Genomic DNA, 17,665 nt, shown 5'->3' on the forward strand with positions numbered 1-17,665 from the left:
CAGCACCATCCAGGGACTGCTCTCACTCCTCCCCTCTCCAATGTACAGCACCATCCAGGGACTGCTCTCACTCCTCCCCCCTCCAATACATTGCACCATCCAGGGACTGCTCTCACTCCTCTCCCGTCCAATGCACTGCACCATCCAGGGACTGCTCTCACTCCTCCCCCCCCCCCCAATCCACTGCACCATCCAGGGACTGCTCTCACTCCTCTCCAGTCCAATGTACAGCACCATCCAGGGACTGCTCTCACTCCTCCCCCCTCCAATACACTGCACCATCCAGGGACTGCTCTCACTCCTCTCCCGTCCAATGTACAGCACCATCCAGGGACTGCTCTCACTCCTCCCCCCTCCAATACACTGCACCATCCAGGGACTGCTCTCACTCCTCCCCTCTCCAATGTACAGCACCATCCAGAGACTGCTCTCATTCCTCCCCCCTCCAATACACTGCACCATCCAGGGACTGCTCTCACTCCTCCCCTCTCCAATGTACAGCACCATCCAGGGACTGCTCTCACTCCTCCCCCCCCCCCCCCCCCAATGCACTGCACCATCCAGGGACTGCTCTCACTCCTCTCCAGTCCAATGTACAGCACCATCCAGGGACTGCTCTCACTCCTCCCCCCTCCAATACACTGCACCATCCAGGGACTGCTCTCACTCCTCTCCCGTCCAATGTACAGCACCATCCAGGGACTGCTCTCACTCCTCCCCCCTCCAATACACTGCACCATCCAGGGACTGCTCTCACTCCTCCCCTCTCCAATGTACAGCACCATCCAGGGACTGCTCTCACTCCTCCCCCCTCCAATACACTGCACCATCCAGGGACTGCTCTCACTCCTCCCCCCTCCAATACACTGCACCATCCAGGGACTGCTCTCACTCCTCCCCTCTCCAATGTACAGCACCATCCAGGGACTGCTCTCACTCCTCCCCTCTCCAATGTACAGCACCATCCAGGGACTGCTCTCACTCCTCCCCCCTCCAATACACTGCACCATCCAGGGACTGCTCTCACTCCTCCCCCCTCCAATACACTGCACCATCCAGGGACTGCTCTCACTCCTCCCCCCTCCAATGCACTGCACCATCCAGGGGCTGCTCTCACTCCTCCCCTGTCCAATGTACAGCACCATCCAGGGACTGCTCTCACTCCTCCCCCCTCCAATACACTGCACCATCCAGGGACTGCTCTCACTCCTCCCCCCTCCAATACACTGCACCATCCAGGGACTGCTCTCACTCCTCCCCCCTCCAATACACTGCACCATCCAGGGACTGCTCTCACTCCTCCCCCCTCCAATACACAGCAGCATCCAAACTCTGCTCTCACCCCTCCCCCATCCAATGCCCAGCACCATCCAGGGACTGCTCTCACTCCTCCCCCATCCAATGCCCAGCACCATCCAGGGACTGCCCTCACTCCTCCCCCATCCAATGCCCAGCACCATTCATGGACTGCTCTCACTCCTCCAATGCACTGCAACATCCAGGAGGTGCTCTCCTTGCTCCAAGGCACAGCAGTATCCAGGTGTTCTCTCACTTCCCTGCCCCCTAACCCCCAAGGCACAGCAGTGTCCAGGTGTTCTCTCACTTCCCTGCCCCCTAACCCCCAAGGCACAGCAGCCTCCAGGTGTTCTCTCACTTCCCTGCCCCCTAACCCCCAAGGCACAGCAGCATCCAGGTGTTCTCTCACTTCCCTGCCCCCTAACCCCCAAGGCACAGCAGTTTCCAGGTGTTCTCTCCCTTCCCTGCCCTCTAACCCCCAAGGCACAGCAGCATCCAGGTGTTCTCTCCCTTCCCTGCCCTCTAACCCCCAAGGCACAGCAGCACCCGGTGGTTCCTCTTTAGGTGGCGATCTGCTGTAGGCTGTATTCACACATGTGAGTTCTATCTGAGATGGACAGAACTCACACAGAAAAAGGAGCCCATTCCTTTGAAGGGGTTAATCCACAAGTGATTTTTTTCACTCGGACCGACTGTCCGTTTTTCACGCACTTGCCCGTCTGAACACAGCCTTACCACGACGGTCCATTAATGCTTGCCCGTTAAGCCCCTCCGTCCTGATAATTACTCTTCATTAATGAATCTAGTGCCGGTGATAATAGTACCTTGTCTGCAGCCGCCAGGAGATCATCAGCCATCTTGTCAAGGTTGGATGCCTTCCCGGTGTATATAAAACACATCATTTCCTTGAAGACATCTGGTTCCACATCTTTAATCTCAACACGATTCTAGGTTTGAAAAACACACGGTAAATATCCCGGCCCGCCGTCTTATAGGATCATCGCTCACCCCTCGCGGCGTCATCAGTCCAAGTGGAGACGCAAAAATACACTAGATCAACGGAATGGACTGAAATTGCAAAAGCTACAGTACTTGGCCGGCATGAATTACAGCGGGCAGGCAGCGCACAGCTGTCAGGCTGGCCGTATATACCGGGTGACTGCCGGCTACATTTACACTGCTAATCCCCTAATAAAGGAGCGCTAAACCTCATACCAGGAGCCGCTGCCATCAGTTACAAGGGCGCCGACATGTTGGGGCTCCTCGTCACAATGAAGAACACTACAGTCTGACTCTCACCAGGTGGCTGATAACATGGTACAATAGCTCAAAGGTAGTCGGTCAGCAATTATGCCCACCAAATGAGTGCCAGCACTTGGTAGTGCAATTTGTATCAACGAGTGCCGACAGACAACGCACAGGGCCGGGGCTGCCCACGCGGGCCAGGGTCGGGGCCAAAGCACTTGCAGCATAATTTACATCTGGAATTCAACTTTATTTGCTCTGCAGTGAAGATGTTAACAAAAGTACGTGTGAACAAGTGTCTCAGCGCCGGCGGTCGTTCGGTGGGTATAATCATACTCCCTTTAACCCCTTGAGTGGCGGGTTTCCTACCACCCTGTCGTGCCCACCAGGGCAGGTTTTTTAAAATGGTCTAATCATTGAATTTCAACTAATTTTGCAGTTGCGTCTCAAGAGCCATAACTTTTTCATTTTTCCATTGACATGGCCATATAAGGGCTTGTTTTTTGCGGAACAAGTTGTGAATTTTTAAACAGGGGGGAGGAAAAAAAGAAATGGGGAAAAAAGAAAAAAAGGGGCCATGTCATTAAGGGGTTAAATAATGTATAAACTTCCTTCTCTGGGTCATTACGACGCACACAGATACCACATGTGTGATTATATTTTTGATTTTTTACAAAGTAAAGGGAGACAAGTGTTTTTATAAATTTTTTTCCTTTTTTTTGTCCCTTTAGGGGACTTCCACAGGGACCCATCAGGACCCCCTGATCACATTCCGGGGGTCCGATGGTGACAGCCCTTTACATGCTGCACTGACAGCCCTTTACATGCTGCAGTCACATAGACTGCAGCATGTAAAGGGTTAACACAGCAGAGATCGGAGGTTTTCTCTGATCTCTGTTGTAAGAGCTGGTACCTAGCTGTCCTCTGACAGCCAAGCACTAGCTCTCCCTGTCACAGAGACCATCGGCTTGCTTCTGACAAGCCGATGGTCTCTATGGCAACCTGTAAACAAAGCAGGAGATTGCCGGCATATCGGCAATATCTTCTGCTGGTTTTTCAAAGCCCTTGCTTTGTTCTCTGTGGGTCTGTGCAGGCAGAGCACACTGTGACAGCTTGTGGCATTGTGCTCTGCAGCTCCCATAGTGATAGATAGCCCGGAAATCTTCCGGGCTATATAGCTATGGGCAGTGGAGCTCGTCCCGGAAAATTTCCGGGTGTGCCACTCAAGGGGTTAAAGGGTGAGCACCTGCTGCCATAGGACAAGCCATGACTGGGATGTTGGCATGACAGAGGACGGGTATTGTGCGTCATGCAGACACCTCAGCCACAGTTTCATCCAAGGTGGTCACGCATGCGTCCCATCGCTCCCTTGACTTTAATGGGACTGGATGAGAGCGGCGAGTTGGCAGTCCCACTGCAGTGAATGGAGCAGTGGTTCACATGCACAACCATCCGCTGCCATACTGTCCGGGTCAAGCCGTGGCTCGGGGGTCTGCATGACAGATGAAACCTGCGGAGAGACAACCCTACTAGCATCACACAAGTGTATCACGAGTGCAATTATGCTCTACGAGCGAGTGCCCTGGCCCGACGGTAGGTCTACTGACCCAAACCCAACGCACCATAGGGATGTACGATGCGCTAAGTTAAAGTCACTAGACCCTGCGATCAGGACGGGGGACTCGTCTGCATTACAGGCGCCTGAATACACTGGTGTGAAGCTGGCCTTAATGGTGAGCCGCGCCGTCCGACCAGCGACTAGAAATAAGCTCTTACAATTGCCTCCTGTAGCGTCAGAGGTTTTGCCCCGGAAGAAGCTAGAACGGTGGCAAAACGCAAGTTTGGCGAAGGAGGCGGTTCCAACGGAAAGGGAAAAGCAATTCCAAAAAAGCCAGTCTTTGGCGTTGGAGAGCGACCGCCATCTTGCTCTCATGTTACAAGTCATAAGGGAAACCCAATTGGGACGCATTTATCAAAACTGTCTAAAGGAAAATGATCTTCGTTGTCTAAAGCAACCAATCAGAGCTCCGCTTCCATTTCTTAACCCCTTAAGGGCCAAGCATAGTAAATTTACGACATATGGTCCTGGGCTTTAATCATGGCCGATAGTAAAAATGTGGTGCAGGAATAAAGCTCCTGCAACGTAGCAGAAGCAGGTCTGGTCCTCCGCTGTTGGTCACAGCCAAGGACCCGGAGGAGAAGTTAGAAGCAGTTTTTAACTGCTTCTGCCTTCTCCTTTACAGACTCCTTTACTTTCACTTTTCGAATCAGCAATCACATGACAGTCCGGTGCTTCCTGTCACAGCAGAGCTGCAGGGTCCTTAGCAAACCCAGATCAGCTCTCTTAGTGAATATTGTCACTACAGGGGGATGTTTTGCCTAGTAACTAGGGGTCCTATGGATACGCCAGCTACAGTGAAGAAAATGTGAAAAATGTAAAAAAATAAATTAATTAATTAATTAAAAGAACTAGAGATGAGCGAACCTACTCGGCCACGCCCCTTTTTCGCCCGAGTACCGCGATTTTCGAGTACTTCCGTACTCGGGCGAAAAGATTCGGGGGGCGCCGTGGGTGAGTGGGGGGTTGCAGCGGGGAGTGGGGGGGAGAGGGAGAGAGGGCTCCCCCCTGTTCCGCGCTGCTACCCCCCGCGCCGCCACGCCTCCCCCCGCCCCCCGAATCTTTTCACCCGAGTACTGAAGTACTCAAAAATCGCGGTGCTCGATCGAGTAATTACTCGAAACGAGTAGATTCGCTCATCTCTAACTAGGACAATGTGAATGACCCCCAGAGGTCTTATATGACACACTGCCAACCAAAACCTTCCCCATATGCGCCCTGTAATCCAAGGCTGTACAAATAATATATCAAAACGTCCAAAACAAAATGGAGGAACCCATCGTTGTACTTTATTTTAGTGCAAATATACTAAATTGAAAAAAATTAACTACAAAATAAAAAAAAAAACAACTTAATTATTAGAAGTAGAACAAAAATAACAAAAAATGCAAAAAAAAAAAAAAAAAGGACAATGAAAAAAGACAAAAACAGCCCTATAAGTCACAGGAAAAAAGAAAATGTAAGTGGCTGAAGAAAAATAATTTAAAAATAAAAAGGCTCATAAAACCTCAAAATGGGTAAAATCTTTATAAAGTGTGTGGTCCTTTAGAACTAGAACACCCTTGTTGTACTTAAGGGGTTGAACTGCTGGGGTAAAATGGAAGCTGAGCTGGGATTGGACAACAACGTTCCTCTCCTAGACCGTGTCTAAGGGCTCGCTCACATCGGCGCTCGTCTTCTGCCGCTCCATCAGTGGCGAACAAAACGGAGGAAAACATTTTGTCTTCCTTCCCAAGGATTTCAATGCGGTTTTCTTTAGAGCTCAGCCCAGTTCCGTTTCCCTTCCTAGCGGTACGTTCACACATAGCAGGATTGACGCACATTTTCCGCAGCGGAACATTCGCACCGACAACCGCATCAATTTTCCCACCAAACACTGGGTCACAATCCGCAGATGTTGGTGCAGATCCGCAGGAGGAATGGTGAAATCTGCTGCGGATCAGCATAAAAAAGAATGCGCCAAAATCTGCACCAAAAATCAGCAATGTGTGAACGTTCCCTAACAGAAAAAACCCAAAAAAAACAGCACAAACTTAAGCGAAAAAAGAAAGGCGCCCCAAAAACACCCTTCAATTTTTTTTTAAACATTATAATCAATGAGTGACGGGTACTGCGGTCTACATTTGGGTCCGTTTTTCCACTGTTCTGCTATACGATTCATTTAAAAAAACATGAAATCGGTTAACGCTGATGTGAACGAGCCCGAAGGCCTATTAGCAGTAATTTCCTGATTTAACCCTTTCCAATCCAATCCCCTTTCCCTGCCGCAAGCACACTCCCCACCTCTTATTTTGGGGGAGAAAGCTCGTTGGGGATTCCTTGGAATTACTCATAACAAAGACCCATAATGATGACTTTATTAGCAACTTTTTGAAAATTAACAGCTTCCAATCCAGTGTCGGCCCTCGTCTGACACCAAGATTTCCCTGCGTAGCCCTGACGTCGGAGCGCTGTCCTGCGTACTGTTAGAACCATGTGCCTGACCTCGTCCAAAGTCAGAGCCATGTAGGATAATCTTAATCTTGGATGACGGACGACACAGGATTGGAAAGGGTTAATGCCTTAATGGTCAACATAAATTTTATCACGGAGGGTAAATAATAAAGCAATGGGGGGGGGGGGGCAGCAGCAGAATAGAGGCGCCATTTAAAGGGGTTGTACCAGAACAACTTGCTGATCGGTGGGGTATCACCGCTGAGATCCCCGCCAATTTCGAAATAGGACTCCTGCGTTTCGTTCTCTTGTCACTGCGGGGAGTCGCTCCCCCCCCCCCCCCACGCAGTAATGTCACCCTGAACGCATCGCACATGCATGGTCAGCGCTCCATTCATTTCAATGGGGCAGATGCCACTCAGGTATCTCAGCTGTCCCATGGTGCAACCAGTGCAGCTCCTCACTGCGAGGGGTGCAGTAACCCGCAGTGAGGAGGGCAAGGCAAACGGAACCCCTTGTTCTTGAGATTGGTGGGGGGGGGGGGGTGTCTCAGCAGTGAGATCCCAACGATCACCAAGCTAACCTGTGGAACTTTAAATTCCGGTACCACCCCTTTAACAGCTGCTGTACACAGCACTGCCAGCAGCGCCCATAACAAAGATATACCGGGAAGAGGGCGATGCTGCAAGATGGTGCGGACAACCAATCCTCTTCGGAAAAATCCACCATAGATATTAGCAATCGGTTATTAGAAGTGTGAAGAGACAGATGAGAAATCATTAAAGGCTACGGACTCCTTTTTTTGGAAAGAGGGGTGGAGGACTTTTTTTTTACTTAAATACATGTATTTTGGGTTGATTATCCTTTTTGCAATGAGGTTTGACTCCAAACGTTGCAGCTTCTACATATCCCTGTATATACACACTGCAGTCTAAGGGTGGCGTTAGACGGGACGGACTTCACATGGGAGCGATCAGAGAATGGAGGTGGAGCGTGCCGGAGATCTCTTCTAGGCACCCGCCTCCATTCACTGTGGACAGGCAGCCGTTCATAGATGAACTTCGCTTCAGGGATCTGACACAGAACGACCAGCGACTACTGAGGGACCTCTCGCTCAGCCCCCTGCTGGCTGCCATGTAAAAGTACCCCAAGGCTGGGTTCACACAGGTTGGAAGTCCCACGGAATGACCACAACAAAAAAAGACCCCACAAGATTTCCGCAGGATAAGCGCAGCTTCAAAACCCGTGGCCTTTAGCGGCGGGTTTTGAAGCGACTTCTCCACCTGCATTTCCGCTGCGGCCATGTTTTCTGTACCACATGTCCGTTTCCGCACGGATTGGCCGCAGTGTGGGGACGAGATTTTTGCAAATTCTCATCCACTTTGCTGACTAATCCCGGGATTAGGAACAATTGCGTCCTGTGTGAGCCCAGCCTAATCTCGCTAGATCATCTGTCAGTAAGGGTGGGCTGACAACTCACTTTCCTCTGTTCTCTCCTCTACTGCATGGTCTTATCAGCTAATCTGGGACTTCAAAAGGTTTATATCTGTTGTGATCATTAATTAGCTTATAGGAACATGTAGGAGAAAACAGATTAAAGGCTAAAAACCAAGCCGTCAGACCAGCACAATGATGAATCTCCTATGGAGACGCAGACTGCAGTGTCTATATACAGTGATATGTAGAAACCGCAGAAGACAAACGCTGCAAACGTTTTAATTAACAACCTAAAGACGGCTAATATGCCTGTTTACTGACCTCTCTTGTGGGCTTTTAATGTGCACATGCATCTTTTTAAGGAGGTGGCTTAGCGAACTACCGACAGCCAGGCTCCTGCTCTAACCACCAGATGCAGAGAAACCTCAGATCCTGGCAGTTTAACCCCTTGTATGCCACAATCAGTAGCGACTGCAGCATGTAAGCGGATGGCAGGGGGATCCTTCTTTCGCCCATCAGCACACTGCAGTGTAATTGCAAGGTATCAATAGGCTCGAGGGTCTCCATGTAACTCAGCCTATTAGGCCCCGTCTCTTGCAGAGTCTATTAGGCCGCTGTCAAAGGCTTAGCAGAATGCACTACATAAGTAATCCAATGTACTATCCTAGCGATCGAACAATGACATCTTGAAGTCCCTTCAGGGACTAAAAAGCAGTGTCAGAAAAAGCTCAATAAAGTGTAATTTAAAGAGAAAAAAAAAAATCCAGTTTCAAAAATACACACATTCTTTTCCCACAAAAACCCTTTATAAATGGATAAAATACAATGAAGAAATTATAAAAAGCAACACACAGATATCACCGCCTTCAGAACGGCCAGACAATGAAAATACATATTTTTTATTTTGCATGATGAAAACCGTAAAAATGATTTAAAACAAAAAAAAAAAAGTGACAGTTGTTTTTTTTCTTTTGGTCGCCTCCCAAAAAACGCAATAAAAAGCAATCGAAAAGTCACATGGACCTCAAACTGGTATCAATAAGAACTACAACTCTTCCTGTAATAAACAGATCCTCTCAGAGCTCCGTTGCTAAAAAAATAAAAAAGGTTCCGGGTCTCAGAATGCGGCGATAGAGAGTCAAATGCTCTTCTTTAAAAACGTGTTTTTATTGTGCAAAAATAGTAAAAAATAAAAAATAAAAAATTGAAAACTCTATATAAACCCAAAATCGCAGTAATCGTGCTGAATGATGAACACTGTAAAATAAACCACCAAAACAATGGCAGAGTCTCTGAGGGTTTTTTTTTTTCCATCTCTACTCCCAAAAAATGCAATAAAAGTTATACAAAACACATTATGTACCCCAAAGTAGTTCCATTAAAAATACAACGTGCCCCCAAAAACAAGCCCCCATATGGCTACGTCAAGAAGTTATGGCGCATCTACAATGGTCCTTAAAGCAAAAAAATAGGCTCGTCACTAAAGGGTTAAACCGAATCTTAAAAATGCTGATTATTAGCCCAAAATACAGGCATTTCAAGTGAAAAAAGCCCCGCCCTATAAGGGGTGTCCTCAGCCTTTAAAATAAAGTAATACGACAGTGTCCAATAAAACCGATGACCTCCTATATAATGCATGGATGTGCCACATGCTCCAGATCGAGGACCATTCTTATCCATGAGGCTCCTTGGCACCTCTACCGCCCCCTTCAGAGAACTCTTAAGCTACCAGTTAATAAAAATCAATTTCTGGGAGATATCCCATAAAAGCAAAGAAAAAAAAAACTGGTCAAAAATGACGGTGTTACAGCGGGATCTATGGGGTTAACTTAAAGCAGTGATGAAAACCGGTACTGCGAGCCGGTGTAAACAGTAGGCTTAAAGGGAACCCGTCGGGTACTGGATGCTCCCCTCACAGTAGTGACAGACACGCCGTTCCGGCGATCTGTCACTTACGGGGCGACGATCTGCGGTTTTGCTGCCCTTACATACTCAAGCATTCGCTCCCGGCGCAGGACAGGTCTGGCTCCCGCAATGCCCAACGAGACAGCGGTTCGGCATATTCCTGCGGCGCCCCTCGCTCCAGTCACCCACTGTTATTGACATTTTTCTGGCTATTACATTGCATACTGTGAAAAATGTTAATCACGGCAAGCGGCATCTCATAAATACATCGCATCGATCTCTGCGGAAACCAGGCTTATCCTATGCAGGGAGCGGTTGCTTGGATATTACAGAACACTGAACCATAAGTAACAGACCGCTGGCATCGAGTCCGACGCTACTTCACGCTGCTCTCAGAAAGCGCCTGACGGGTTCCCTCTAAAGGGGTTGGTTGACTGCTTACTGGTCAACATTGACTCTCTAGTCCCAACTGTGTTAAAAACAACAAAAAAAGAGACGTACTTACCCCTCCTGAGCTGCAAGGATCCAGCGCTGCAGTCACGCTGTGGTCCCGGTGTTTGTTGCTGATGATGTCATCGGAAGTCATCTGAACACTACAGAAGCTGCATTCTAATCACCCATTCTCCGGACATCAACGCTCACATCTTGGGGGCCATGATACTTGGAGTTCAGAACAGCGATGCTGCAGCCTCCGATTGACTGCAGTGGTCAGGTGGATTCCGATGACATCATCGGCAACAACAAATACCGGGACTACTATAAGGCTACAGCTCTGGTTTGCAGCGACAGAGGACAGGTAAGTACTGCTCCTTTTGTTACTCAACAGTTGGAGCTAGAGGGGCAGTATTGTCAGATACCCAGACAACCCCTTTAATTTTTTCCACTTCCGAAAAGACTGACCTTAAGGGGGAAGGGGGGGGGGGGGGAGACACTATAAAAAAATTTCAGTGCTTCTTCCACTTTAAAGGATGTATACTTTGGGCAGACTTTTCTGTGGTCTTGATAAATAGCGATGAGGACACCGCCTATAGCGTCAGCAAAGATCGGTAACAACAATTTAACTGGACAAGCTTCTGGAACGCGGCCGACAGTGTCAGCGAAAGAGGGGAACAATTAACAGGACCAAATCTTAAAAAAAAAGACAATACAGTACCTTCTTACTCTCTTCCATCTCGTGCTCAAACATAGCGCTGAATACAGGAGACCGAGCTACAGGGAAGAAGAAAAAAAACGTATATATAAGACGCTCCTCCGCTGATCATCATCATCCATTACACATTCAATGCACTGACTAAGCTAATTAACATAGGTGCAGTTCTACTTGGCCAAGCATGTCTGTGTATATCTATATTAAGAAAACAGAAGGCTGATGCTTTGCCCGAAGCCAAATTGATGATTCTTATTAGTTGCCCGTGTGAAGCCAGACTGAGGAGATTCAGTGGCGGCGGTCCAAGGCAGCTGAATTATTGGTTCTCTCATTTGGAAGCGGCAGCCATAATCAGATAGCTGGCTACTATCTCTCTCATCCACACCCACTTCAGGATTACGACGCTTTTTATGAGTTTTGCTGCCTGCATCATACGAATAAAAGTTTATGGAGTGAAAGTCACATCGGTGGTCGGCATCATCTGGAGATTTAAAGGACCCGGGCCGAAATAAAAAATATTATGTACTGCACTGTGCAAAAAATGCTGTAGAGTAAGAATTAGAGATGAGCGAACCTACTCGGCCACGCCCCTTTTTCGCCCGAGCACCGCGATTTTCGAGTACTTCCGTACTCGAGCGAAAAGATTCGGGGGGCGCCGGGGGTGAGTGGGGGGTTGCAGTGGGGAGTGGGGGGAGAGGGAGAAAGAGAGGGCTCCCCCTATTCCCCGCTGCTACCTCCCGTTCCGCCACGCCTCCCCCCGAATCTTTTCATCCGAGTACGGAAGTACTCAAAAATTGCGGTGCTCGATTGAGTAATTACTCGAAACGAGTATATTCGCTCATCTCTAGTAAGAATACTTTCAAAAATAGAAGTGTTAATCGGCGCAATCTGTCTCATCGGCTGCACTGCGGCCCACATTGTGTCTCCTGGCCTCAACGTTGCCCGTCTCTTTGTGCTTCCTCAAAAGAACAGCGCATCCTGAAACTCCAGTCTGCTTTGAAATCTGTCTGGGAGAGACCTTGCTGATGTAACCATGTTGTGTTTTGTTGCTGTGCTCTGTCTTGCCATGGTATATGTCATGTGACACGACTGTCTTCCATTACCTCACCTTTGTAGCAGAGTTTGGCTGTTCCTCCCCCAGTTTTAAGCCTCCTACACAGCTGTTTCAGTTAATGACTGTATTTTAACCTACATATGAAGATGACGGTCATTATCACCTGTATAATTGGTTAATGCTACACCTGACCGTAATCCTACAAAATCCCTGACTTTGGGCGAGTGCACCTAAACGTACCGCTGTGGTTATGAAGGTAAAGGGCGTCACACCAAATATCGTTGCGATTTAGATTTCTCTTTTGTTCACTCACTTTCTATTTTGCTACCTGACAAAAATAAACGTAACGCTTTTAAAAACATTCTTACTTTGCAGCATTTTTGCCCGGTACTGCATATCACCTAGGGAGCGCTCACACAGACTACTTGTACAAGTTGTTTGCCTGCCCTCGGGAAGGTTGCATGACAGTTGGAGAAAACCGCGCTGTGACGGAATCCCTGAACAGAAACAAAAAGTTACGACTCACTTCTATTATAAATGGGATCCCTCTTTACGAGGTTCCTGTTTTTTCTTCTTTCTTTGGAGCACAGAATAGTGCAGTCAACGACGTTAGGGCTGAGACAGACCACCTATGGGTCACTGAACTCAGAGCGACCATCTCTCAACCCGTTATTTCACGGAATATAAAGTCAAGGCCGGGATTATTAGTCATGTAATAAGTGCGTGCTTGCTGGGATGTTGAACTCTCCATGGAAAGCAATAGTCATAATGTTGTACTGTTGACGCGTTTCAGGGTCAGCAGCTATACTCCACAGCCACAGCGATGGCCGACACCAGAGCACACACTGAGTCATTCACAAACTTTGTCAAACTGGGATTTAAGAAAACAAGTGGGGAATTTCCTTCGAGCAGAAGTAACCGGACGACTTGTAAAAGAAAGTGAGTGCATGGGGAGGATACAGAGCTGCGCATCAGCTGAAAGCTACAGCCACATGAAGGAGTCGGGCTCGGGGTACAAGGCGACTCAATGGATACTTTGCAATTGTTGGTCATTGTAACACAACTCATTGACTTACATGAGGATAATATGTTGCAGGGTCACCATGCGGTCTTTAGCCATGTAACCAGACTGGGGAAAGCCTTTTGCCTTAAGTATGGTGGAGGCTCCATTATGGTCTGATGATGTCTTACTTGGTTGTAGTCATTGGTTGTAGTGGCAAGAACCGTGAACACAGAGGCGTACCCTGACATCCTAGATAATAATGTGCTGCTGACAATGTGGTAATACTCTGGGAATGGTCGGCCATACTTCCAACAAGACAACGCGCCTTGTCACAAATGCAACGCTGTTTTATGTTGGTTTGAGGATATGGATGCTCCATGATTGGACCGGCTGCTCAGAGTCCGACCTGATCCTACTGAGCATCTCTGGGATAAACTGGGATGTCAGGTCAGAAAATATGAACAGCGTCCATCTTCTTTGAGAGAACTCGCTAGACGTTTGCAGGATGAATGGAGGGAAATACCAGCTGAAGTGTATCAGACATTAGTAGAAAGTAGACCACAGGGAGTATCCAATGTCATTAGGGCCAAAGGAGTTCACCAAGTACTAACATATGGAAATACAGTTTTTTGAATATTGCTAGGGGGTCCAATTACTTTTGGTAGGATAGCATACCTGGTCACCTCAAGTCCCGTTCCCAACACTCCGGCAAACAGCAACCAACCAGACATTTCCCCTGTAGCGGGAACATACCAATGCATGGCACCATTAAGATGAGTAACCGTAAATATAAGGCCGGCTGGAGTCTGCCAGATTGGGAGATGCTTAATGTGACTATTGGTTCTGTCTCATAGAGGGGCTTCCAAGAGGGGGATGTCCCGTCTATGATGCCCATATTCCTTAACAGGATATACAGATTAGGGTTACCTCAACAAGACAACCCTATTAAAGGGGCTGTCAAGGAATTCGCCTAAATGGCCGCCAATAATGCAACCTGTGTAAAACCCATCTAACGATGCAGGATTGCATGTCTGGACTGAATGGTAAAGGGGCAAGACTGCGGAATGAATGAAGCTTACCACCACACTGTTCATTCCTTTCAGGGCTGCCATTCAGACTAATGGGAATAAATTACAGTGTTAAGCTCCTCCCCCATCCCGCCTCCTTCAGTCTATAGATGCCGCCTCCCAGCCTAGGACAGGTTTCTCGCAGGCTGTATGGATGGTGGCCAGAGAAAGGGGGCGTGGTTACCCGAGCGGCTCAAGAATCAGCGTAACTCTTCTCGGCCGGATGACTCAGCAGATTTGCACACAGCGTGGAAAAAGGGGCCTTTAAGATGAACCGATTCTCATTCGTCGTTCAGTCAATGGCTCGCATTTAGACTGAACGATCATGGTTCACTTTCACTCCTTTGAATGATAATCGTTCCCCCCCCCCCCCCCCCATCTTTGGCACCTAATTATGGAGGCACATAGGCTCATTAGGAAAAGAGAAGGCATTAAAAGTGGCCGATTGTTCATTCTCTGCCGGCTGGTTTTACGGATGAGATGGTGGCGGCAGGTTCCCTTTAAGAACCCTCCTACAGGAATCGGATGCTTCTTCATTTCTAGACTGTATATGGAAGCTTAAATCTCATCTACCTTCTCTACGGGGGTAAAGACAATAGTATGTAATGTCCCCCTCCCCCAAATCAACCTGCACTCAGGATGCGCCTCGTGTAATATGCTAATCCTACATGTCCCCACATTTAATGACAATTCCCTCCATAAAGTGACTGAAAGCGCCAGCTGCAAAACTGCTCCAATTTCAATGAAAATGATATTTTTATGGCATAAAGCGCCGATACACAGGTGCAACATTATACCGCTCCGGGAACGGCGAGCGGCGGGGAGTTTGGGACTAAAAAGATGGTTTAATAAAAATATAGATATACTTATTTGTACTGCAGTCTTTGTTCGTAGACACAGCACCACTCTTGTCTGTAGACTGCGACTAGTATTGCAACTAGTACCGGGCTACTTTTCCGTGGCCACCCTGTAGTCACCGGACAACCCCTCTACTGACCGTACACAATCAGACAGGTGGCTAAGTCAAGTAGGTTGCTAAATGAACAGCCATTGAATGAGCCATCGATCGTCGGGCGACGCAGACGTACACGTTTTAGTCCATACTGGCCACCAGGGTCATAATTGGCCGGGCATGTTCATTGCCCGACGGATGAAAGACCATTCTGGGAGTGTTCTTCCAACAGACTGCCAGTTGAAACTGTCTTTTCAGATGAGGACGGCCCGAGGATAGGTCATCAATAATATTTGTGGGGAAAACCCCCTCAAGTTAAATGGGGATGAGCTGCAATACCAGGCATGGCCTTATAGACAAGAGTGGCGCCGTTTCTGGGATAAAAACAAAACATGTTGGCGCTTTCTTTTCTAATCCTGAACGCTATTCTTTTTCTTCAGAGGAGAGAGCAGATCTGACACAGGTGGTAGAAGTACGTTGCCAACACTTTCTTGCGTCGTTATTCCCCCCGGATCGAAACCCAAGAGGAAAAGGTGAGAAAACGCTCTACAGACAAACAATGCCAGAATTAGAAGGAAAACCTCCGCCTCTTACAATAGATGCAAAACGGCAGCAAAGCTAAAAGCATATCTGTCTCTACCCGGTGGGGAGGGGGACGGATCGCTGCCGCTCTGGAGACCAGGAAAGCTGGGTGACACGCCTGAAGGAGGCATCGTGGCCCCCGAATTGGTTCTAACTTACTCATCCACACAACCAGTCAGGATTAGAAGTCCACATTAAAGCATCTGAACATCTAAAAGACATGCAAACGCCGACTCAACAATTTCGAAAACCAGAGACGTTCCCGTTCCGCTTCCTGTGATGAATGTTCCCCGTCTCGTCTTAGAAGATGATCTCAGTTCTACATAAAAGCCCCTTTTGTGTGTCGGAAATAAAATAGAAAACCTTTCTATACCAAGGTGTTTGTGATTAGAGGATGGCTGTTAGAAGAGCTTCTGTGCCCCCATGACAACACTTCCTTCCTCACGCTTCACTCTAGTCAGGTGGTCCTGTCCAAATTAGTCAATCGCCGCCTCACAGTTCAGACATGTATCCCTGATCCTGTGGATCATCTAGGGGACCTCCTGATCACAAGAATGGGGGTGCCAGGTCCACCGTTCCTCCTCACTGTGACGCTCAAGCGTCCAGCCGCTCTATTCAATATCTATGGCAGGAACAGCCAAGCGCCATACTTAGCCGTAAGATCTATAAACACGGACTGGGAAGGCATCAGTGAAGAGGTCTGGGGGTCTTAGGAACTCCATTCCAGTCAGTGGTCTCAGCGTTCAGACACTCCGCGCTTTAAAAAAATTGCTTCCCAGGACTATCTTTAGGACCGGTCATCAATAGTTGAGCAGCGGGTGTCAGGATCCCGGCCGATCAGCTGATTGAAGTGACGGGTGAACACTACGGCGGTTTCAGTCCACACCAAGCACAGCGCCGTACATTATATAGCAGCTGTGCCCGACATTGCAGAGTAGTCCCATTCATTTCAACAGGATCGGGCGGCTACCAGGCCATGTGACCAACGAATGTGACGTCACAGGCCTGAGAAGAGGCCACAGAGCAGCAGCCTCTTCGATCAACCGATTGTTGGGGATTCCCACTGATTAACTATCGATTACCTATCCTAGAAGTCATCTATAGCGTAGGCCAGGAAACCCCTACAAAGCTCTGTTAGGAAACGGGGAGATATTTGAATCTTTAGGCCTCATGTCCGCTTGAAAAATACAATCCGCGCAGAATCTGCCGCGGATTTCCGTGCGGATTTGCTTTAAATGCTATTTTTTTGCATGCAGATATACGCAAACATTGCAATCAATGTGATAGCAATGTTGCCGATCCGCAGCAGAATGGAGCATGCCGCGTTTTTTCTCCCGCACGTGAAAAACGCAATTCTTTTAAAATGCCATCCGCGAGTGCAAAAATCAATTTAATGGACCGCAGATGGCCAATGATTCCCTATGGGCAAAATCCGCTGAGGAATCCGCAATTCCATTTAGCTAGTGGACATGAGGCCTTACAAGGTCCCTGTGACAAGACTGATCAGCCAAGACAGAAGTCAGGAAGTGGTATAAAAGGGGTAGAGCCAGCAGAATTCACACAGTTAAAGGGGTCTTCCGGGCACAAACTGGAAATTCTGAAAATGCTGAAATTTAGGAGGCGCAGCCAACTAGCGGCAGCCTGTATCATTTATCTGCCGCTCTGGACGCTCTTCTTCATCCCGTGCAGCCGCTGGGTTTACATGCATCACTTCCACAGTAAACACAGCAGCAGAGTGTTACTACAACTCCCAGCATGCATGGAGCTCGCTTACCAGCCAGCGCTGTAGCTCCGCCCACAGCTCGCAGGTCCTACAACTTACTAGCACCAACCTGCCTCTCACTAAGGGGGCCAGAGAGAGGCGGGTGGAGCCGACAGAGAGGGGCTTCCGATACTCTGCATGAGCAATACAGCGCAGTGATTCCA

The 17,665-nt window shown here is 48.4% G+C and overlaps 1 protein-coding gene across 3 annotated transcripts in view; it reads right to left on the minus strand.

The window, feature by feature from the left end:
- Positions 1-17,665, minus strand: part of SPOP (speckle type BTB/POZ protein) — a 43,017-nt gene that overhangs the window by 10,727 nt on the left and 14,625 nt on the right. For all 3 annotated transcript variants that reach the window (XM_066587581.1, XM_066587579.1, XM_066587582.1), the window contains exons 8-9: positions 11,088-11,143; positions 2,121-2,243 (exon numbers count right to left, since the gene is read on the minus strand). In XM_066587581.1, coding sequence (XP_066443678.1) covers positions 2,121-2,243; positions 11,088-11,143 — 179 coding nt within the window. The remainder of the gene's footprint in view (positions 1-2,120; positions 2,244-11,087; positions 11,144-17,665) is intronic.

Source organism: Eleutherodactylus coqui, chromosome 13 (genome assembly GCF_035609145.1).
Source record: "Eleutherodactylus coqui strain aEleCoq1 chromosome 13, aEleCoq1.hap1, whole genome shotgun sequence".
Classification (NCBI taxonomy): Eukaryota; Metazoa; Chordata; class Amphibia; order Anura; family Eleutherodactylidae; genus Eleutherodactylus; species Eleutherodactylus coqui.